This window comes from Taudactylus pleione, unplaced genomic scaffold (assembly GCF_031769625.1).
Source record: "Taudactylus pleione unplaced genomic scaffold, aTauple2 ptg000154l, whole genome shotgun sequence".
Classification (NCBI taxonomy): Eukaryota; Metazoa; Chordata; class Amphibia; order Anura; family Myobatrachidae; genus Taudactylus; species Taudactylus pleione.
In genome coordinates, this window is record NW_028284556.1 from 7775862 (window position 1) to 7799814 (window position 23953).

Genomic DNA, 23953 nt, shown 5'->3' on the forward strand with positions numbered 1-23953 from the left:
AAAGGGCCGGCTGGCTTGACCGTTAAAGGGTTCTGTAACCCCCAAAGTACACTCCAAAACAAAAAAATATATATTTTCTGTGTTTGTGACTTGTGTGCACTGTGGCTGCACGTGCATCAACAAAGGAGCAGCGCCAAGCGTGCGCCTGTGTCCCATAAGTAAAGAGCCGGCTGGCTCATTTCTTAAAGGCTGGTGTAACCCACAAAGTGCACTACTCTCCAGCAAAAATAAAAAAATATTTTCTGTGTTTGTGTGCGCTTTAGCCGCACGTATATATCAATATAACATAACTGGAGGACCAAACTTTCTCCGATAAAAATAAAATAGGGAAAGATCAAGAACCACTTCCTCCTAGTGCTGTTGCTGCTGCTGGGAGTTGTTCATCATCCCAGAGAGGAAGTAGGAACATCACTACTTTTACTAAACAATTGACCCTCCAACAGTCCCTAGCGATGAGGATGAAGTACGACAGCAGTCATCCTGAAGCAAAACGTATAACTGAGGCCTTGACTGCTATGTTGGTGTTAGACGTGCGTCCGGTATCCGCCATTAGTGCAGTGGGATTTAGACAATTGATGGAGGTAGTGTGTCCTCGGTTCCAAATCCCGTCTAGATTCCACCAGCATCCTCAAAGCAACAGCGACAAGCGTGCGTCTGTCTGTTAAAGGGTGGTGACACCCTCAAAGTGTGCTACACAAACAATTAAAATATTGTTCTTTTTTTTTCTGTCTTTGTGAAATGTGTGGGCTGTAGCCGCACCTGCATCCTTAAAGCAGCAGCGACAAGCGTGCGTCTGTCTGTTAAAGGGTGGTGACACCCTCAAAGTGTGCTACACAAACAATTAAAATATTGTTCTTTTTTTTTCTGTCTTTGTGAATTGTGTGGGCTGTAGCCGCACTTGCATCCTCAAAGCAGCAGCGACAAGCATGCGTCTGTCTGTTAAAGGGTGTTGTAACTCTCAAAGTGCTCCAAAAAATAAAATAAAAATTTTAATGTGTTTGTGACTTGTGTGCGATGTAGCCGCACTTGCATCCTCAAAGCAGCAGCGACAAGTGTGCGTCTGTCTGTTAAAGGGTGGTGACACCCTCAAAGTGTGCTACACAAACAATAAAAATATTCTTCTTTTTTCTGTCTTTGTGAATTGTGTGGGCTGTAGCCGCACCTGCATCCTTAAAGCTGCAGCGACAAGCGTGCGTCTGTCTGTTAAAGGGTGGTGACACCCTCAAAGTGTGCTTCACAAACAATTAAAATATTGTTCTTTTTTTTTCGGTCTTTGTGAAATGTGTGGGCTGTAGCCGCACCTGCATCCTTAAAGCAGCAGCGACAAGCGTGCGTCTGTCTGTTCAAGGGTGGTGTAACTCTCAAAGTGCTCCAAAAAATAAAAAACTATTTTTTTAATGTGTTTGTGACTTGTGTGCGATGTAGCCGCACTTGCATCCTCAAAGCAGCAGCGACAAGCGTGCGTCTGTCTGTTAAAGGGTGGTGACACCCTCAAAGTGTGCTACACAAACAATAAAAATATTCTTCTTCTTTTTTCTGTCTTTGTGAATTGTGTGGGCTGTAGCCGCACCTGCATCCTTAAAGCAGCAGTGACAAGCGTGCATCTGTCTGTTAAAGGGTGGTGACACCCTCAAAGTGTGCTACACAAACAATTAAAATATTGTTCTTTTTTTTTCGGTCTTTGTGAAATGTGTGGGCTGTAGCCGCACCTGCATCCTTAAAGCAGCAGCGACAAGCGTGCGTCTGTCTGTTAAAGGGTGGTGACACCCTCAAAGTGTGCTACACAAACAATAAAAATATTCTTCTTCTTTTTTCTGTCTTTGTGAATTGTGTGGGCTGTAGCCGCACTTGCATCCTCAAAGCAGCAGCGACAAGCGTGCGTCTGTCTGTTAAAGGGTGGTGTAACCGTCAAAGTGCGCTCCACAAACAATAAAAATATTCTTTTTTTTTTCTGTCTTTGTGAATTGTGTGGGCTGTAGCCGCACTTGCATCCTCAAAGCAGCAGCGGCAAGCGTGCGTCTGTCTGTTAAAGGATTACATCGGTGACAGCATCCAAGTAGGCATGTCAGACAGTCTGTACCTGTACTGGCAGGAAAAAGAAGCAATTTGGAGGTCCCTGTACAAACTGGCTCTATTTTACCTGAGTTGCCCCCCCTCCAATGTGTACTCCGAAAGAGTGTTTAGTGCAGCCGGGAACCTTGTCAGCGAAAGGCGTAGGAGGTTGCTTCCACAAAATGTGGAGAAGATGATGTTCATAAAATGAATTATCAACTCTTCCAGGGAGACCAGCCTCCAGAACGTACAGAGGGACCTGTGGTTCCAGCAGGGACGAATTAATACTCTGTGAGGATGAGGATGTACACACTGAAGAGGGTGAGGAATCGGTGGATGAGGAGGATGAGGATGACATCTTGCCTCCGTAGAGCCAGTTTGTGCAGGGACAGATTAATTGCCAGCTTGTTTTGTGGGGGCCCAAACGAACCAATCATTTCAGCCACAGTTGTGTGGCAGACCCTGGCGCTGAAATGATTGGTTTGTTAAAGTGTGCATGTCCTGTTTATACAACATAAGGGTGGGTGGGAGGGCCCAAGGACAATTCCATCTTGCACCTCTTTTTTTTCTTTGCATTATGTACAGTTTGGGGCCTAGTTTTTCAAACTGCCATCCTGTCTGCCACTGCAGTTTCACGCCTAGATGGGTCACGTGTTTGTGCCGCCCACTCGTGTCGCTTAGCATAGTCATCCAGCTACCTCGGTGCAACCTTTTGGACATAAAAACACTATTGTGAGGTGTGAGGTGTTCAGAATAGACTGGAAATGAGTGGAAATTAAGGTTATTGAGGTTAATAATAGCATAGGAGCAGAAAAACCTACAAATTCTGTGATTTTAGCTGTTTTTATGCTTTTTTTCAAAAAAATACAGATCCAAAACACAAAACCCAGAACCCAAAACACGGAAGGGTGGTTTTGGCAAAACCAATCCAGATCCAAAACACGAAGAAAGATCCAGATCCAAAACCAAAACACAAAACACGAAAAGTGGCCGGTGCACACCCTTAGTTGCGAGATGAAAAACATGCCTAAACTCACGTTGAGATTGCAATCTCACCCAAACTCGATTCTTAGTAAATTTACCCCTAAAAGTTTGTTCCAGAACTTCTTAATAATACCACATTCCCAGACATTATGAATGTACAATGCAGTTGAACTCTTACACTTCGGACAAGCCATCAATTCCCTTATCATATGTTAGCTTGGGATATATAGGCCCTATTTATTGTTTTCACATGAACTTCCTGTAATTCCACTGACTGAAGAACCCGCATAGTATATTCAAAATCTAATAGTATATCTTGACACTCGCTGATGCTAGCAAAATTACCTTGCCACGCTTAAAAGTTTTTTTTCCCTTTCTTTTTAAATAAATATATTTTTTTATTTTTGTTTGAAGATTGTATTTAACAATTTAAAACAATGGAAAAGCATCATTTTTACAATGTATTTGTTAATTCCTCTCCTAACAGATAGCTACTCTGGTGAAGACCTGATTGTGGCCACTGCTGCTCCAGAGAGTGTTACATTCCCTGATCTTGATCAAGGTAATAATTTTTGACCATCCACTATTCAACTATTTAATCTGATGACAACTTTCACTTTCATTCATAGATATAAACATAAGAGAATGATGTTCAGTAATATTTTAATGAAACTGAGATGAATTTAGAGTTGAACTCAAATCTGTATTGTGGACGGATCTTGCGATTGGTCGCAAAGTGCATGTGTCAGAGCCGAGCATATGCAATTATGAGCAACTACTGTATGGGTGATTCAGAATGCTATGCTTCTCCACTTGTGGCTGAGTGGCTGTAACTGGCAGCAACAGAATGATCGCACTTATGGTGCATACACACGGGACGATCGTCAGGGATAATGATATCACTGAACGATCTCCCTGCACATTCCCGGTGTGCTGGATGATCGATATCGATCATCCAGCACACCACCAACCCACCAACGACAGGTCCTATGTATCCAGGTGGGCCTGCATGCACGGGCGATGGACTATATTGTTATCGTCCATACGTGCCAGCGCATCGCAGGTCGTTGGTGAATTGGAAGGCACCAAAAAAATGCACGATATAAACGATAACAATATGATCGATATCGGTATCGTTCGTATTGTACATTTTTATCGTACTGTGTTTACGCACCAATAGGCTAAGTGTTCTGTAGGCAGAGATCCATCTGATTTCATAGTATCTTTTGCATCAAGGATAGTGCTGGTGCAATATGCACTGATAGTGATAATAGCTTATTTTGTATAAGGGTGGATGGGGGCAGTGCGCACATAGATGCATGCAGCTCTGCATTTGGGCAAAAATTCGCATTTATTTCCGAACAAGCAGTGCAGTTGCAGTTGCTTCTGACTTGTGTGGATCTCCCCAATTATGTCTATTAGATTTTATATTATTGCTATTTAATATTATTGGGGAGATGTATCAAGCCTTGGAGAGAGATAAAGTTGAGTAGTTGTCCAAAGCAGCCAATCAGTGTCTAACGGTCATTTCAAATACTGTGATAGATAAATGACAGAATCTGATTGCTTTGGGCAACTTCTCCATTTTCTCTCTCCAAAGCTTGCTACATCTCCCCCTATATCTGAAAGAAATATGAGGTTGTTAGTTCACATTTTGATCTAACTGAATGGCCATCTACATTGTCAAGGTTAAGATTATTTATATAGGAGAATAAAATGGTTAGAAAAAGATATGCCTCATTGGCAATATAAGTTAGATGTAAGGCAAAAATGTACCCATGCAAATGTATGCAACATGGTAATACCAATGTTATAAGCTAACATACAGTAATGTAGCCTCAGCGGGCTATAGTCCTGAATGCAATGCAATCTGATGAACATTATACACTGCAGAATCATCTCTAAAACACACAATAGACTCCTCATAGATAGGGTACTAAGCAGATTCCATTCTGATGACCACTTTAGGTACGCAATCCTGGCGCACACAATGCCAGTGGGCAGAATACTGGCACCAGAAATCCAGATGCATGCAGGTAAGTATTTTAACTCTTTAACCCTATTCCCAACCCTAACCAGTGGCGCCACTCTCGCGCTGGCAAACAGTGGACGTGGTCTTGCGTCCTGATCCCCCAATTTAGTTACTCTAGGGGTCCCGGAGATGTGGACTGTCCCCTGGGACCAGTCTGTGTGCAGTGCTGGCTCCCTCACCGTGTCAGGAACTGAGTGCTGCATGGAGTGCTACAGTGTAGCACCCGGCTCCTGTCACTGAGGAGGAGTCGGCACTTTGGTATCACCCCTCGGCCGGTGACACATGTGTGTGGCCCGCACCCCCCTTGTGATGCCACTGACCCTAGCCCACCTTTCCCACAGCCTAACCCTCCCCTCCACAGCCTAACCCCCCCAGCCTAAACCTAACTCTCTCAGGGCCGGCGCTTCCACTAGGCAAGCTTAGGCAGCTTCCTAGGGGCGCCGGCCACTAGAGGGCGCCCGGCCCTCCGATCACCCTCCCCCCCATTTGCCGGGTGCACGCTGAGATTGTGTTACCAGCGGGCACCCGGCTCCTTCTCTACCCCTACCCGCTCCCCCGGCGCCGGAGGACGGAGCTCACTCCTGAGCTCCGTCTTCTGGGTCCCGAAGTGCACTATGGGAGTGACGTCATGACGTCACTCCCATAGTTCCAAGGAGCTGGCGCCGGGGTCGGACGGCAGCAGGCACTGGAGCGGGGTTTAAAGTAGGGGTGTGCACCGGCCACTTTTCGTGTTTTGTGTTTTGGTTTTGGATCTGGATCTTTCTTCGTGTTTTGGATCTGGATTGGTTTTGCCAAAACCACCCTTCCGTGTTTTGGGTTCTGGGTTTTGTGTTTTGGATCTGTATTTTTTTGAAAAAAAGCATAAAAACAGCTAAAATCACAGAATTTGTAGGTTTTTCTGCTCCTATGCTATTATTAACCTCAATAACCTTAATTTCCACTCATTTCCAGTCTATTCTGAACACCTCACACCTCACAATAGTGTTTTTATGTCCAAAAGGTTGCACCGAGGTAGCTGGATGACTATGCTAAGCGACACGAGTGGGCGGCACAAACACGTGACCCATCTAGGAGTGACACTGCAGTGGCAGGCAGGATGGCAGTTAGAAAAACTAGGCCCCAAACTGTACATAATGCAAAGAAAAAAAGAGGTGCAAGATGGAATTGTCCTTGGGCCCTCCCACCCACCCTTATGTTGTATAAACAGGACATGCACACTTTAACAAATCAATCATTTCAGCGCCAGGGTCTGCCACACAACTGTGGCTGAAATGATTGGTTCGTTTGGGCCCCCACAAAACAAGCTGGCAATTAATGTGTCCCTGCACAAACTGGCTCTACGGAGGCAAGATGTCATCCTCATCCTCCTCATCCACCGATTCCTCACCCTCTTCAGTGTGTACATCCTCATCCTCACAAAGTATTAACTCGTCCCCACTTGAATCCACCACCACAGGTCCCTCTGTACCTTCTGGAGGCTGGTCTCCCTGGAAGAGCTGATAATTCATTTTGATGAACATCATCTTCTCCACATTCTGTGGAAGCAACCTCCTACGCCTTTCGCTGACAAGGTTCCCGGCTGCACTAAACACTCTTTCGGAGTACACACTGGAGGGGGGGCAACTCAGGTAAAATAGAGCCAGTTTGTACAGGGGCCTCCAAATTGCCTCTTTTTCCTGCCAGTACAGGTATGGACTGTCTGACATGCCTACTTGGATGCTGTCACCGATGTAATCCTCCACCATTCTGTCAATGGTGACAGTATCATATGCAGTGACAGTAGACATGTCAGAAATTGTTGCCAGGTCCTTCAGTCCGGACCAGATGTCCAAACTTGGTCCTGCCTGCCCTGCATCACCGCCAGCGGGTTGCTTAGGATACCTAAGTTTTTTCCTGGCAGCCCCAGTTGCGGGAGAAAATGAAGAAGGAGCCGTTGACGTGTCACGTTCCGCTTCAGCTGACAGTGTGTTCACCAGCAGGTCTTTGCACCTCTGCAGGCTTGTGTCGGCCGGAAAGAGAGACACCACATAGGCTTTAAACCTAGGATCGAGCACGGTGGCCAAAATGTAGTGGTCTGATTTCAACAGATTGACCACCCTGGAATCCTGGCAAAGCGAATGAAGGGCTTCATCCACAAGTCCCACATGCCGAGCGGAATCGCTCCGTCTTAGCTCCTCCTTCACTTTCTCCAGCTGCTTCTGCAAAAGCCTGATGAGGGGAATGACCTGACTCAAGCTGGCAGTGTCTGAACTGACTTCACGTGTGGCAAGTTCGAAGGGCTGAAGAACCTTGCACAACACGGAAATCATTCTCCACTGCGCTTGAGTCAGGTGCATACCCCCTCCTTTGCCTATGTCATAGGTGGATGTATAGGCTTGTATGGCCTTTTGCTGCTCCTCCATCCTCTGAAGCATATAGAGGGTTGAGTTCCACCGCGTCACAACCTCTTGCTTCAGGTGATGGCGGGGCAGGTTCAAGAGTGTTTGCTGGCGCTCCAGTCTTCGGCACGCAGTCGCTGAATGGCGAAAGTGGCCAGAAATTTTTCGGGCCACCCAAAGCGTCTCCTGCACGCCCCTGTCGCTTTTCAGAAAATTCTGCACCACCAAGTTTATTGTGTGAGCAAAACATGGGACGTGCTGGAATTTGCCCAGATGTAATGCCCGCACAATATTGGTGGCGTTGTCAGATATCACAAATCCCCAGGAGAGTCTAAGTGGGGTAAGCCACTGGGCGATGATTTCCCTCAGTTTCTCTAAGAGGTTGTCGGCGGTGTGCCTCTTACTGAAACCGGTGATACACAGCGTAGCCTGCCTTGTAACGAGCTGGCGTTTCTGAGATGCTGCTACTGGTGACGCTGCTGCTGTTGCTGCGTAAGGTGATACATCTACCCAGTGGGCTGTCACAGTCATATAGTCCTTAGTCTGCCCTGTTCCACTTGTCCACATGTCCGTGGTTAAGTGGACATTGTGTACAACGGCATTTTTCAGGACACTGAGGACACTTTTTCTGACGTTTCTGTACAGTCTCGGTATCGCCTGCCTAGTGAAGTGGAATCTAGACGGGATTTGGAACCGGGGACACACTACCTCCATCAATTGTCTAAATCCCACTGCACTAATGGCGGATACCGGACGCACGTCTAACACCAACATAGCAGTCAAGGCCTCAGTTATACGTTTTGCTTCAGGATGACTGCTGTCGTACTTCATCCTCCTCGCTAAGGACTGTTGGAGGGTCAATTGTTTAGTAAAAGTAGTGGTGTTCCTACTTCCTCTCTGGGATGATGAACGACTCCCAGCAGCAGCAGCAACAGCAGCAGCGGCAGCAGTAGGCGTAGCAATGCAGGATCCTCCGGAGGAATCCCGGATAGGAGAGTCAGTCATGCCAGTGATATGGCCTGCAGGACTACTTCCGATCCTGACTAAGGAGGAAATTGACGAGGAGGGAGTTGACGGTGTGGTTTGCAGGCGCTTGGATACAACAGGACAACGGGATTTAGGTGTCCCTGGACTGCTTACGGTCTGAGCCAAAGTTTCTGAACTTGACAGTAACTTTTTATGAACGCGCTGCAGGTGCCGTATAAGGGAGGATGTTCCTAGGTGGTTGACGTCCCTACCCCTACTTATTTCACCTTTACATATGGTACATATGGCAAGACAGTTGTTGTCCGGATTTGGATAGAAATATTGCCAGACCAAAGAGGTGGAATGTTTGGTCTTCTGCCCAGGCATGACCGTGATGGGCTTTTTCATCCCACGGACAACAACTGTCTCCCCCGGAGCCTGATTTAAACAAACCACATCACCATCAGAATCCTCCTCGCCAACTTCCTCCTCAGCGCCAGCTACACCAGTATCCTCATCCTGTTGTACTTCAACAGTGACATCTTCAATTTGCATATCAGCAAGTGGACTGTGGGTGCTCCTTTCAGCACTTGCAGGGGGCGTGCAAATGGTGGAAAGAGCCACCTCTTCCCGTCCAGTGCTGGGAAGGTCAGGCATCGCAACCACCACCACACTTGGACTCTCTTTGGGGATTTGTGATATCTTCTTAGAAAGCACAGTTCTTCGCTGTGCTTTTGCCAGCTTAACTCTTTTGATTTTTTTAGTGGGAGGAGTGCTTCCATCGTCATGTGAAGCTGAACCACTAGTCATGAACATACTAGGGATCGACCTTAGCCGTTCCTTGCCACTCCGTGTCGTAAATGGCATATTGGCAAGTTTACGTTTCTCTTCAGCTGATTTAAATGTCTTTTTCAAGGTCATTTTCCTGAACTTTGCCATTTGGGATTGTATGTGCCCTCTACTATGACATTGGGCATCGGCCTTGGCAGACGACGTTGATGGCATGTTATCGTCTATGTCATGACTAGTGGCAGCAGCTTCAGCACTAGGAGGAAGTGGTTCTTGATCTTTCTCTATTTTATTTTTATCGGAGAAAGTTTGGTCCTCCATTTATGTTATATCGATTTGATATATACGTGCGGCTAAACACAGAAAATAAATTTTTTTTTGGTTCGGACTGGAGTGTACTTTGTGGGTTACAGCACCCTTTAACGGTCAAGCCAGCCGGCCCTTTACTTATGACACAGGCGCACGCTTGGCACTACTTTGTTGATGCACGTGCGGCTACTGCGCACACAATTCACAAACACAGAAAATAATTTTTTTTTAGGTTTGGACTGGAGTGTACTTTCGGGGGTTACAGCACCCTTAACGGTCAAGCCAGCCGGCCCTTTACTTATGACACAGGCGCACGCTTGGCACTACTTTGTTGATGCACGTGCGGCTACTGCGCACACAATTCACAAACACAGAAAATAATTTTTTTTTGGTTTGGACTGGAGTGTACTTTCGGGGGTTACAGCACCCTTTAACGGTCAAGCCAGCCGGCCCTTTACTTATGACACAGGCGCACGCTTGGCACTACTTTGTTGATGCACGTGCGGCTACTGCGCACACAATTCACAAACACAGAAAATAATTTTTTTTTAGGTTTGGACTGGAGTGTACTTTCGGGGGTTACAGCACCCTTAACGGTCAAGCCAGCCGGCCCTTTACTTATGACACAGGCGCACGCTTGGCACTACTTTGTTGATGCACGTGCGGCTACTGCGCACACAATTCACAAACACAGAAAATAATTTTTTTTTTGGTTTGGACTGGAGTGTACTTTCGGGGGTTACAGCACCCTTAACGGTCAAGCCAGCCGGCCCTTTACTTATGACACAGGCGCACGCTTGGCACTACTTTGTTGATGCACGTGCGGCTACTGCGCACACAATTCACAAACACAGAAAATAATTTTTTTTTTGGTTTGGACTGGAGTGTACTTTCGGGAGTTACAGCACCCTTAACGGTCAAGCCAGCCGGCCCTTTACTTATGACACAGGCGCACGCTTGGCACTACTTTGTTGATGCACGTGCGGCTACTGCGCACACAATTCACAAACACAGAAAATAATTTTTTTTTGGTTTGGACTGGAGTGTACTTTCAGGGGTTACAGCACCCTTTAACGGTCAAGCCAGCCGGCCCTTTACTTATGACACAGGCGCACGCTTGGCACTACTTTGTTGATGCACGTGCGGCTACTGCGCACACAATTCACAAACACAGAAAATTATTTTTTTTTGGTTTGGACTGGAGTGTACTTTCGGGGGTTACAGCACCCTTTAACGGTCAAGCCAGCCGGCCCTTTACTTATGACACAGGCGCACTCTTGGCACTACTTTGTTGATGCACGTGCGGCTACTGCGCACACAATTCACAAACACAGAAAATAATTTTTTTTTAGGTTTGGACTGGAGTGTACTTTCGGGGGTTACAGCACCCTTAACGGTCAAGCCAGCCGGCCCTTTACTTATGACACAGGCGCACGCTTGGCACTACTTTGTTGATGCACGTGCGGCTACTGCGCACACAATTCACAAACACAGAAAATAATTTTTTTTTTGGTTTGGACTGGAGTGTACTTTCGGGGGTTACAGCACCCTTAACGGTCAAGCCAGCCGGCCCTTTACTTATGACACAGGCGCACGCTTGGCACTACTTTGTTGATGCACGTGCGGCTACTGCGCACACAATTCACAAACACAGAAAATATATTATTTTTTTAGCACTTGGGGGGAGCACCCCTGATGGACAGAGCACCCCCTGGACAACACTACAGCACCCCTTTAGGACTGGGACACTGCACAGGACTTTGGAACTGACTGCACAACACAGTCCAGCCAGCCCCTATGGACTTTGAAGTAGTGGACACAGCCCCTATTAACAACAGCAGCACAGCACAACACAGCCAGCCCCTATGGACTTTGAAGTAGTGGACAACAGCAGCACTACACTACACTACACTACACAGCACTAACTCCCACCCTCCCTCTTCACTGTCCACAGCCGAGTGAGAAAATGGCGCCGACGCGGGTACCTTATATAGGATCCAAAACCCGCGAGACTCGGAAGGCGGGATGATGACGTTTTGCCTCGATGTCAGATCCGAGTCAGGCGGGAAAAGTCGAGCCTGACTCGGATCGGACTCGGATCGGGGGGGCTCGGGGGGGTTCGGATTTCAGAAATCCGAACCCGCTCACCCCTAGTTTAAAGTAACTTTTTTTTATTATGTATGTATGTCTATGTGCACGCAGGGGAGACTTATTACAGGGGCCACATTACTGGGGGCATTACAGGGGCTGCACTACTGGGGCCTTACTACTGGGGGCATTACAGGGGCCGCACTACTGGGTGCACTGCTAGGGCCGCACTACAGGGAGCATTATAGGGGCTGCATTACTGGGGGCACTACAGGGGCCTTACTATTGGGGGAACTACAGGGGCTTTACTACTGAGGGCACTACAAGGGCCTTACTACTGGGGGCATCATATGGGGGCACTACAGGGGCCTTACTACTGGGGACACTACAGGGGCCTTTACTACTGGGGGCACTGCAGGGGGCATTACTACTGGGGGCACTACTAAAGGGGGCATTACTTTTAGGGACCTTATTACTGCTGGGGGCACTGCGTAAGGGGCACCATTACAGTGGGCATTACATAAGGGGGCGCATGCAGAAGTTTTGCCTAGGGTGCCTAGAAGTCTAGCACCGGCCCTGAACTCTCTACATTATATTCCTTTATATCATGTGAATACTCTAATAAAACAGTGAATAATACATATGATTATATCAAATATATCAGTTACTTATAAGATAATTAATATCAGTAAAGTAAAATAAAGTTCAATTCAAAGAAATCTTGAAAAAGTCTTGAGAATATTGGTGATTGTGGATCCAATCAATATAAGGCACAAGTTCAGTTTTGCAAAATACACATAGATGTACATAATGGTTGTGCCATCAAATATTGTAACCCCGTTGTCCTCCTGGACACTCTCTCCTGTATAATAAATCACTCTCTGGCCATCGTCATCTCAGGCACACCTCCAGCGACGTTTTCTAACCTCCTGCTCCAACCAGCAACCTGTTGGCTTAAACAAATAAACAGTGTGAGATAAACCATAACAACAAAACAAAATAAGCATTTACTTATCCTGCAACAATTATCTATTCTACCTGTCTCTATTTCTCTTCCTTCTAAACATTTCTTCACAACAACCTTATCATAAGTGTTTGTGTCTGTGCACCAGATATCCTACTTAAAAGTTCCACCTTTTACCACTCTCCGGTTAACCAAAAAATATATATGTACTGTATACAGCCTGCTCTAAAAACCAACATTGTATATATATATATATATATATATATATATATATATATATATATAAACATTCCTGTTTCCTAAATAACACATCCATTCATTCAATCATACTGATGTCAGTTTTATGAATGGTATGAAGCATAGAAAACCCAATATTGTATAAAATGGGTGTCTTTGTCTGCTTGAATCTTCTCGGACATCCCATAATATCAACAGGTCAGTCTGTGTCACATGTTCAGGAAAGTCTCTTATCTTGTATCACTCTGTTTGAGACAACTTCACTCCTGAATGACAGGTTTTGCAGCTGTTCAGTACAACACTCGTTCTCCATCTTCTTAATGGCAAACGACGAATTCAAATTGCCAGACTTGTGCAGTCATTTCATAGTATATGAGGCCTTTATCAGTAAGCAAGGTAGGCCACATTTCCAGGTGTTGGCAAATGTAACAAGCTTTTGCTATGTCTCTGACCATAGTTTGGATATAAGGAATCCCTTTGATTTGAGCTTGCTCGAATGCAGCGTCAGCTCCGTCATGGCTTAACAGTTCTCCTAGCACCATCAGTGCTGTCTTTGCAGTGAACTGCACACCATGTTCTGTGCTCAGTTCACTTTTGCACACACCATTGAAGCTGTAGGTGTGTGTATCAGCATGTCCCACGTTGATCTTCCAGCTTTGGACAGCAGTCCATATAGACTTTGTGTCAAATGTCCATTTCTCAGTGTGAAGACTTACAGGGTCTTTAGTCTTGTCAGTGACTTGGAAAACAGTCATAGATGCAACAAGTTCACTAGCCCCTTCTTCTGTCTGTCAGCTGTCAGCTTTTAAAGATAGCTGCTTTGCTTCAGCAAAAATCCACAACAATCCTGTATGGGTGCAGGTAGCACCATAGTCCATGAACCAATAATGTTCTCTGTCTTGGAAATCTTCCCACCACCGTGGAGCTGCGATCATAAAGAAATCCAATATGGACAGTTCAAACATTGTTTTAAATTTCACACTGCCAGCAAGTAGCACTTTAAACTCCTCAATCAGCAATAGAGTTTCTGCCGTTGTCGTTGGCAACTGTGTATCTTTCAGCTGCTTCAAAACCTTTGGCTGGTAAGGCTTTGTAAGGAAATACACTGGGATGCGAATTTCATTACCAAACACAATATCTGCAACTTTGTCACAAAATATTCCCACAATCAGTGTGTCTGTAATGCATGTAAGCCCCTTGTGGTTAGTCAGTGTGTACCCACCAACTCCTCCTTCACAATGAGCAAGTAAACCATGAACATCATTGGCAATGGTTGTTTCATCAGAAAACACATCTTGTTCACTTTTTACATTTTTAAACTCAACAATGACGCGCTGAGGTTCATGCCATGTAAAAGTAATGTTGTCACAGGGGGAGTCTTCAGTCTCAGGGACATGTACTTTTATTGAAATCCTGCCCATTTCCCACCCTCTGGCTTTGGGCAACGCCCATGTCTCATTGGGCAAGGCAAAAGGTATCATCACCACCCCTTTCAATGGTCACGTAGACACATCCTGTTTTTCATTCATTTCAAAATGCATGGCAAGCGGGACAGTGACTGGTAATTCAGGCATTTCATCATTCACCTCATGAGTACAAGAAATCAATGGCATTTTGGCAGAAACCTCATTTGCATTCAATTTTGACTCCGATTTCTGGACATATTGCCTGAATTCATGGATTTCAACATTTTGTTTCCATTTTGTCAAATCATTTTCATCACACAATCACTTCTCTGATCAAACACATTTTCTGTTTGAAATTCTTTCTGACACACTTCTCTGTGTATCTCAAGCTCACTAATTTCTGCGCTAGCTGACATCTCAACTCTTGCTTGTGAGGATTCACTCCCCCTCCCTATGGAATTTCTTAAAGGTAGAGAATTCTCAGAAACACAAAATGGCATTTCATCTTCTAATTCAAAATCATTAGCTTTCCAAAACCTCACATCACTACATTGTAAAGGCGTCCCCAAACATGTTGGATTAAACCGAGATTTTTTTAACACATTTCTGAAATTTCATCACCTTATTCTATAATCTACCCTTTTGCAATTTTCACATGTTTCAACAATTTGCAAAGCATTTTTTCTATTCTTTTTTTAAAAAAAGAAAAAGACAAAATAACATACAATGTGATTTAAGCACAATACAATTTACAGGACAGCAAGAAAATAAATAAAACAGCATATTGGCTCTTTTTACAGAATCAGTCAATTGGCCACAAACTATTAAACCTTTTCGATCCCACTTCTCCACACCAAGTGCATAACGGTGGGTTTCATTCTGATCGAAATGAATAGTACACACACGTGACCATTTGAGTGAGTACAAATGAACACACTTTATTTACAAGTAACAAACAAACAATTAACATACAAAGTATACGGTATACTCAACTTTTGTCTATGTATTCAGGTGACACCGGTAATTCATCATCTTCAACATAAGATGTACTTCATCTTCATCTGGGTAGCCCTCGTTTCAATAATGCCCAGGCAGTTCAATATACATTGCAGGCACCCTACTGCAGTCTCAGATCCATGCACGAGCCAAGAGCCTTTGTCTAGGTCTTGATTTATATACCCTAGTATATGGGGTGTTGGCGGTCCGGATATTAAGCCCATATTAGTAACAAACTAGGTATCAAGCACTTGTTGGTATCTCTTGCACATGCTCTGTAAGCACTAACATATATTCAGACAAAGAAATACAGTAATGATGTATCCTAGTATGTCTGGAGATAAACTCTTTCATAGCCCCCTTTGTATAGAGAATATGGATATCCCTAACAGTTACCCATAATGCTTAGCGTCTCTACACATCTTACAATGGAATGTGGCTCACTGTCTGCTGATAACACCATGTAAGCTATGAATGGCTCATTATACATCTCTGATAGTAATGACAGGTACAAGCTAGGCCTCAATATTTATGTCTTGTTTGACCTCAAAGTGATTTGACCATTCTATGCAAAGACTGTAACTGTATGAATACAATCTCTTTGCAAACCTCAATGGGGCCTAGCAAGGGTATATGTGTGTGTTACAACTAACTTATATGCCTTTGTAGAAAATAATTATTTAACCCACTGGTTACACCTCCCTCCACTTGTGCTATTGCCAAGGTCGGTTTCTGAGATGTCAGCATGCACTGTCATAGGCTGAATCTGCTCTCTCCCATCTCCTTCTATAAACTCTGATTGGGTGCTGGAATTTATAACAGGAGCGTAAACAAAGTCAGGCTTTTGTTAATCGGGGCCTTTTTATAAAATAGTTGATTAAATAAATTAACATTTCAGAAGGCTTGTCCCTTTAAATTTGTATGAAAGATAGTTAAAGTGATTTTATTAGTTTGCTAATTTAACTCATGGTTTCAATTTTCTGATAAACAGTAAGTGTTGCTGTAGAAAACTGTGGTAAATTCAAACTCTATATTTCCCAAAGTTTATATGAAGCCTAAAATGGTCCAACCCAATTTATGCTAAATGATAATGCTGGACAAAGCATAATACGTTGATTATAAACTATACCTTAAAATTGTAGTTGTCTACTTTTGGGACATTCTTTCTGGGAGATTCCAAAAGGGATGTCCAAGGGGTATGGTGACAAGATCCCCATCACCATGACCCACCCCCACTTTATTGACGCGATCCACCCGAGTGTATAGTATTCCTGGAGAGTTGACATGTATGATTAAAATGTCTTTACTGAATGGTGAGCAAAATATTCCACTGATTTCTTTTGTAATCTAAGTTTATAATACAATGTTTTCAGATTATGATCTACTTGAGACAACTCAGCACCCGATACAAACAACAGCAACAACCACAGATCATCCAATTCTTACTGGGGAATCAGAAATAAAATCGTTTGATAACAACCTGGTGTCAGAATTCGATGCATCTGGAAAGAAAAGGTTTTCTGGTATGTTGTTTCCTTTCTTTATGAAATTCTGTTAAAATAATATATAAAAACAAGTCAGTTGAATAGAGAGTTGCCGTGTTTACTGTTAAAGATAAAAGATTTAAATAAAAAAATAAATAGAAAAATGGTTTCTCTACTGCCTTAATGAATAACCAGCTCTTTTGCTAAGGACTGTAATGGTTACCACTAAACATGGGGGATCACTGCAAAAGACTACACAGCTTGCTCCTTGGCTATATACTGTATACTTTAGCCCAGTTATTATTGATGTTGACTAGTAAGATAGGTTGCTATATTTAAAAAATAAAAAAATGATTTGTGGGGATCCCGTCAGTGCAGTTAACCGGCACCGCACCCTATTACATAAACCCCATAACATGGGTAGTATATTGCCATGAAGGTAAAATACAGACTGTACATAGAATTTGGTCATGTTTAGATAGTTAAAGCACATTTAAAGTTCACAATTTATTCTGACTATATGTATTTTCAGAAAAAAAAATAAAAATGTGTCTACTAAACAAATAAAATAATATTTTTAAAAGCTGACATTATGTAGATGATGATGTATAGCATCCCTGTTGTAAGATGACAGAGTGCTACACCCGGACAGTGAGGAAAACAAGAAATACATAAAATACTGATATACAAAGTACACAACATAAATGCTGGTAGAAAAACAATTGGAAGAGGACACAGCTAAAACTAGAGGAGTGAGCGTGGCTCAGTGGAGTGATTGGAACAGTTGTTAAGCAGGGTTTTAAAATGCTGAACAAATAAAGAAAAAGTGATTGCAAAATAGTGTATTTCTTCAGAGGTGTACACATCCCAGGATGCTTATGCCTCCACATCAGCAGTATACGTGCCGCCTTTGTGACAAGTCATCATCACCAGCTAAATTTGTCTGTGTGAGGATGCCCCTTCCCATCCCTGTTCCATCTCTCTAGTAGTAAGGTTTGATGCGTAAGCGTACCGAGCGAACGCAGAATAATATTGCACTAGACCCTGGCACCAGAATCCCGACCAATCCCGGAGGTAAGTATCGCAAGTTAGAGGAGGGTTAGGGTTAGGCACTGGGTTAGGGTTAGGCACCGGGGAGGGAGGTTTAGGATTAGGGTGTGGGGGTGAGGTTAGGCTTAGGCAGGGCCGAAACTAGGATTTTTGTCACCCGGGGCAAGACAGTAATTTGGCGTCCCCCCCCCGGTAATTCCCCCATAGTAATGTCCCCTTCAGCAGTGCACCTTTAGTAATGCCCCCTGAGGTAATGCCCCTGTAGTAGTGCCCATATACAGTAGTAATGCCCCTGTAGTAGAGCCCCCATAGTAATGCCCCTGTAGTGACCATATGGTAATGCCCCATAGTAAATGCCCTTGTAGTGCCCATATGGTAATGCCCCTGTAGTGCCCTTATTGTAATGCCCCTGTAGTGCCCTTATAGTAATGCCCCTGCAGTGCCCTTATAGCAATGCCCCTGTAGTGCCCTTATAGCAATGCCCCTGTAGTGCCCTTATAGTAATGCCCCTGTAGTGCCCTTACAGTAATGCCCTGTAGTGTCCATATGGTAATACCCCTGTAGTACAGTAATGCCCCTGTAGTGCCCTTATAGTAGTGCTGCTTTTTACACACACACACAAAAAGAAAAAAAAACAATACCTACTTTAAACCCCGCTCCTGCGTCTGCCGCCGTCCGGTCCGCCTGGCTGCTCCTTGGAACTATGGGAGAGACGTCACGACGTCTCTCCCACAGTGCCCAGGCCGTGGGGAGAGCCGGAAACTGGAGTTCAAGAGAGAACTCCAGCCTATGGCTGCCGCGGTGCTGCAGGGAAAGAGTCGGGCGCCTGCTGGTAATAGCATCTCAGTGGGCGTCTGGCTTGGAGCCTCGCTATGGCGCCGGACTGGAGGACACTGGCACCGGGTGCAGCGGCGCCCCTGGTGCACGTGCACCTCCCCCCCCCCCCTAGTTGTGGCGCTGGCTTAGGCACTAGGGGGGGAGGTTAGGTTTAGGCACCGGGGAGGGAGGGTTAGGGTAGGGGTTAGGGTTAGACTTACCTTGTTTTCTGATGGGTGTCGGGATTGACTGTCGGGATGCCGCTATCAGTATTCTGGCCAGCAGCATCCCGACTGCCGGCAATCCATACCAAACCCTTATATTTAAATACACACTATCTGGCTACTGCAGTTTTGATAGAATGCTGTAGCTGTGTGTACTGTACTTGAAGCAAGGTGGGGCTATATACTGTACACCTTAACTCAGTAGTCAAGTCATACTTGACAACACTCCCGGAAGTCCCGATTTTCCGGATAGCCCCCTGCACCCCCAGAAGTGTAGGTAGATCTCACACATCCTGCCCACTTCCTAGTGAAGAGGGCAGGATGGGGAGATTTAATGGGGAATTCGCGGTTCCGCGAGGAGGGGAAGGGGCTAAACGGAGCGATTTGCGTAATTTGGACCTGACCCATCCTCGCGGACCCACGAATTGCAGACTTTTCCTGCCCCCGAACCGGCCTGCGGGAGGGCTGCTCCCGGAAAAGCATTTATAGGAAGTCTGTAAGTATGAGTCAATTATAGACATTAACATCTTATTCCAAAGGTACATTAGCAAGATTTATATCTATTCATAATAAAACCATTACATATCTAGGGGCCTATGCATGATCACTTATGGGTCCATTACCCATGTGGACACACTTCTTTCTGCATATTTTAAGTAATGGGTTAAATGTATTATCTGCCCAATGTAGCTGTCCAGTATGCAGCATACTCTGAAAACAGAAAGCTTTTGGCGTTTGCCTGTGGTTGCCTACTGTATGCCGTCTCCTATATGAAGGGAATTCGGGTTGCGAAGAGGGATCTTATTGAATCTCTCTGCCCCCTCCAGCCCTGTGTCCCCTCCAGCAGTGCACATTCATGAATTTGGGTAATGCATGCTTACTACCACTGTCATATCGGTACCAGCAGTGTACAATTCCACCATTACTAATTAGCTGTGGTATCATCTGTGGGAAGTATCACGTGGGTGGCTGCTTTTTGAAGCAGCCATCCCTGCACCAAACAGGTTTGAATTGCTTTGGTATTTAAGTATCCACCTCCAAAACTAACTTCATTATCTGTGCAAATAATGAATAAGCCCCCAAAACAGGCCACTATTCGGATTTTCATCTATTATCACCATCCCAAGATAATTGATTGGTGATAAGTTAACAGTAGTATTGCAGCAGTACAAATACCTCTGTGCTAGGCCAACTACTGTGTTCAATTTATTATTAAAATTTGCCATTGAAACACTTTCCTGCCCATGTATTACTGATTTGCCTGAATACGTGTTAATCACTTGGAATTAAAACCAAAACATTCAGTCAGTTATCTCCACAACGTAAAATGAGACATTTATAAAAGTAAATCAATAATGATACTACTACATTCACATTATGTAAACAAACCATTACTGTGCCAGATAGGTGTAACACTGCATTGATGGAGATTTGGAATAAATAAATATGCAGCAATAACTAGAAACGGGATGTTACACTGCAAACAAATACTTTTTTAGAATTTCATTTGTACTTCTACTTGAGGTGCAGACATTGCAATCCTCTTTGGATGTGCCTCCATTTGCACTGTTGTTCCCATTTTTTTGCAAAAGCGGTACAGTAGGTGGTAGGGCTTTCTCAGCCAGTGGGAGGAGGGTGGAGTGAGGCTGTCTAATTGAAGTGCAGCTTAGGCTCATGGGTACACCTATTTTGGGGATTAGATACAAGTTTACTAAAACGAAGGATGGAAAATGTGTATTTTTAGGAAATGATGACTATGTAATGTAAATAGCAATTCCACAGTTTGATCTAGTAAATTTTAGGAAATTACTGATTCTACAGCATGAACTGAAAATTGCTACAATTCACAAATTTTGCATACAGGTTGAATTGACATTCATGGAATTTCAGGAGTTTCATACATATCAACTTATCATTACAGCTCCCAGTCAGACAAGGATGAGATTACATAACTAATTTAAATAATTATATTAGATGTTTTACTTTATAATGAAATGCGTGGATTTGCATGGGGAGCATTTCACTTTTACTTATAAGAATAAGCAGAGCATGAAACAAAGTTACTAAGCAAGCAACTCTAGACTTTGGGAGAATTTACTAAAGTGAGAGTTTTTTGAAGTGGAGATGTTGCCCGTAGCAACCAATCACATTCTAGCTAATATCTTCTAGAACAGGGATGGGGAACCACAGCCCCGGGGGTGGGAATAAGGCCCGAGGAATCATTTGGTCTGGCCCTCTAACAGGGCCGGACTGGGACTAAAAATAGGCCCTGGCATTTTAAAGCACACAGACCCACCTCAGTGTCAGTATCTGGCTCCTGGCATAGACTCCTCCCCTTACTATTCCTGACTCCTCCCACATCTTAGTGTATGCTCTATCACATATAATATCAGAAGATAAAAGTGTACATCATTCTCTGTATTAAAATACACACAAAAGAGCACATCCTGCAGGGAATTTAAACATATGCCATATTTAAACATTTGGTATTTGGTTGGCTGTTAGGTAAAGCTAGCACTATATCGGTGTAGGTCATGCACAAAGTAAAGGTAAGGCATTTTTTAAACTGACCAAGCCATGGCTTAGCAGTTGTAGAGGATTAGATCGTGTTCACTGTAGAAATTTTTTAGGGCAGGGGTGCTGAGCACAGTGAAGGACACATCTGTGCACACTAAAGCAGAGCTGTTGCACTTACTACACATTTTGATGCCCTTTGGACATAAGGAGCATTGGTGCCCCCATCTACAATAGAAGCAGGGAGGGTGCGCGCCGTAAAAAATAGCTGTGGGTTCACTGGGAAGTGGCGTGACCACACAATAGTACCCCCATTCACGTTACATCACACAGTAATGCCCCTTACACCTTATGTCCCACAGTAATGCCCCTTACACCATATTATTCCCCATGCAGTAATGCCCCTTACACCATATTATGCCCCACACAGTAATGCCCCTTACACCATATTATGCCCCATGCAGTAATGCCCATTACACCATATTATGCCCCATGCAGTAATGCCCTTTACACCATATTATGCTCCACGCAGTAATGCCCCTTACACTATGTTATGCCCCACGCAGTAATGCCCCTTACACAATGTTATGCCCCAAGCAGTAATGTACCTTACACATTATGCCACACTAATGTCAAGGCAACACCAACCTTTAAACTTTCTCAATGGTCGATGTATTCCTGCTCGTTGTCAGGGGTTTTATGAATAGCATGCCCCCTTCCTGTTTCATGCCTGCTGTGTCACGGCGCGCTGGACACCGGCTGTCACTTACTGGGTCCAGCGGCACTGGAGTTCCGGGCGGCGAGCGGTGTATCCCCGGCGCCCGTTGCTTGTGTGTGCGGCATCCATAGAGGATGGCTGCGGCTCCCCCTGCTGGGCGGCTGGTGAACTACAGGCGGCTGCGGCTGCTAAGAGCGCGCGCGCTGACCTGTAAGGAATTTAAAGGACCATACACATGTAGGGGTGACGTCACAGTAGGCGCCAACTTCAGACCTGCCTATTTAAGGAAGTCCCTTGGAGCACTCCTGTTCCAGAGTATAGGCTCCATTACCTTACTCCAGCGTTCCTGACCTTTGGCTTACTTGTGACTCCGATTTTGCCTGACCCTTGGTACTGCGTTTATATTTGGTTCTGACCTCGGCTATTCCCTGAGACCCGCTTTTCATCTGCTCCCTGGTACCGTACTGTCTGTTGGTTCTGACCTGGCCTGTCGACTACGCTGAATATTCTCTACGCTCTACCCAGAGTTTCCCAGCACCTGTATAGGGGAACCTTTCCTGAGGGCTGCGACCTGTGTCAGACGCAGCCAAGTCCAAACCTTCTTGCGAGGGTCCCTGGTGAATACTGCTGGCACATTAGACTTTGCGCCTCAGAAATAGGTCATGCCAATTCCTTAAATACGGGTTGCATTCATTATCTACCCGAGAGTTGTGACAGAATACTCTGGGCCCAAAAATATGGATGCTGCTGGGAATTCACCACCACAAGACCTGCTCAAGAATCTTCTTGCTAGGGTCGAGAAACAAGAACAAGACCAGGCTCAGATTATGCAGTGTCTGCGGACCCTAATGCAGCAAGTCACTGCTGCTCAGCCGCCTCCGGTGCAGTTAACCACCTCTCCTACAGTGAATGTACAAGCTGCGGGCGCTTCCGCCCCATTACGCATACCGAATCCTATGAAATATGATGGGGAACCCCAAAGGCTGTTGAGGATTCCTGAACCAATGCTCAATTCAATTTGAGGTCCAAGCAGCAGATTTTCCTTCAGAGAGGACGAATGTGGCTTACGTGATTTCACTACTGTCCGGTCAGGCGTTGGCCTGGGCTTCACATTTGTTGGAAAGGAATGATCCCTTGATCAATAACAGCGCTGAGTTTCTGAAAGTTTTTTAGAGGGTCTTCGATGAGCCCGGACGAGTATCCTCTGCAGGGTCAGCTATCTTGCAGCTGAAACAAGGCAACCAATCTGCAGGACAGTATGCTGTGCACTTTCGAATCCTTGCTTCAGAATTAGGTTGGAACAATGAAGCATTGATTGCCGCATTAATGCAGGGGCTGTCTGAACAGATCAAAGATGTACTCGCATCCAGGGAATTGCCAACCACATTGGATGACTTAATCTCCTTGTGTATCCGGGTAGATCTTCCACAGAGAGAGAGCAAGAGAGAAGGAACAGTCCCGTCACTTCACCTTCAAGCTCGCTCCACATTTCACGGCACTTGTGGAATCTCCTGAAGAGCCCATACAGGTTGTGAGGTCTCGCCTTCCTGCTGCAGAGAGGGAGAGGAGGTTCAAAAACAAACTCTGTCTGTACTGTGGTGAGCCGGGTCATCTTCTTTCTGGCTGCTCAAAACGTTCGGGTAACGAGAAAGCCTAATTGATCGAGGGGTGGTCAGATTAGGTACGTTTCAACACACCCCAAAAGACTGTACTGTTCCTCAGTTTACCATTGAAGTAACTCTGCTCCATGAGAATTCCTCTGAAGTCACTAAGGCCTTTTAGATTCAGGTGCCAATGGCAACTTCATGTCAGCAAAAAAGGTAAAGGAACTAGGAATCCCTAGTCTGCCTCTACAAACACCCCTTTGTATCATTGGAGTGGATGGGAATAAACTTCCCGCAGCTACCATCCACTCTCAGACAACAGAGATTTCTATGCAAGTAGGG

General features: G+C 44.9%; 1 protein-coding gene across 1 annotated transcript in view; it reads left to right on the forward strand.

Moving 5' to 3' along the window:
* The window catches only part of FNDC1 (fibronectin type III domain containing 1), a 205760-nt gene that overhangs the window by 121381 nt on the left and 60426 nt on the right, over positions 1–23953 (forward strand). Inside the window, exons 13-14 of the mRNA XM_088474480.1 lie at positions 3524–3598; positions 16575–16724. Coding sequence (XP_088330606.1) covers positions 3524–3598; positions 16575–16724 — 225 coding nt within the window. The remainder of the gene's footprint in view (positions 1–3523; positions 3599–16574; positions 16725–23953) is intronic.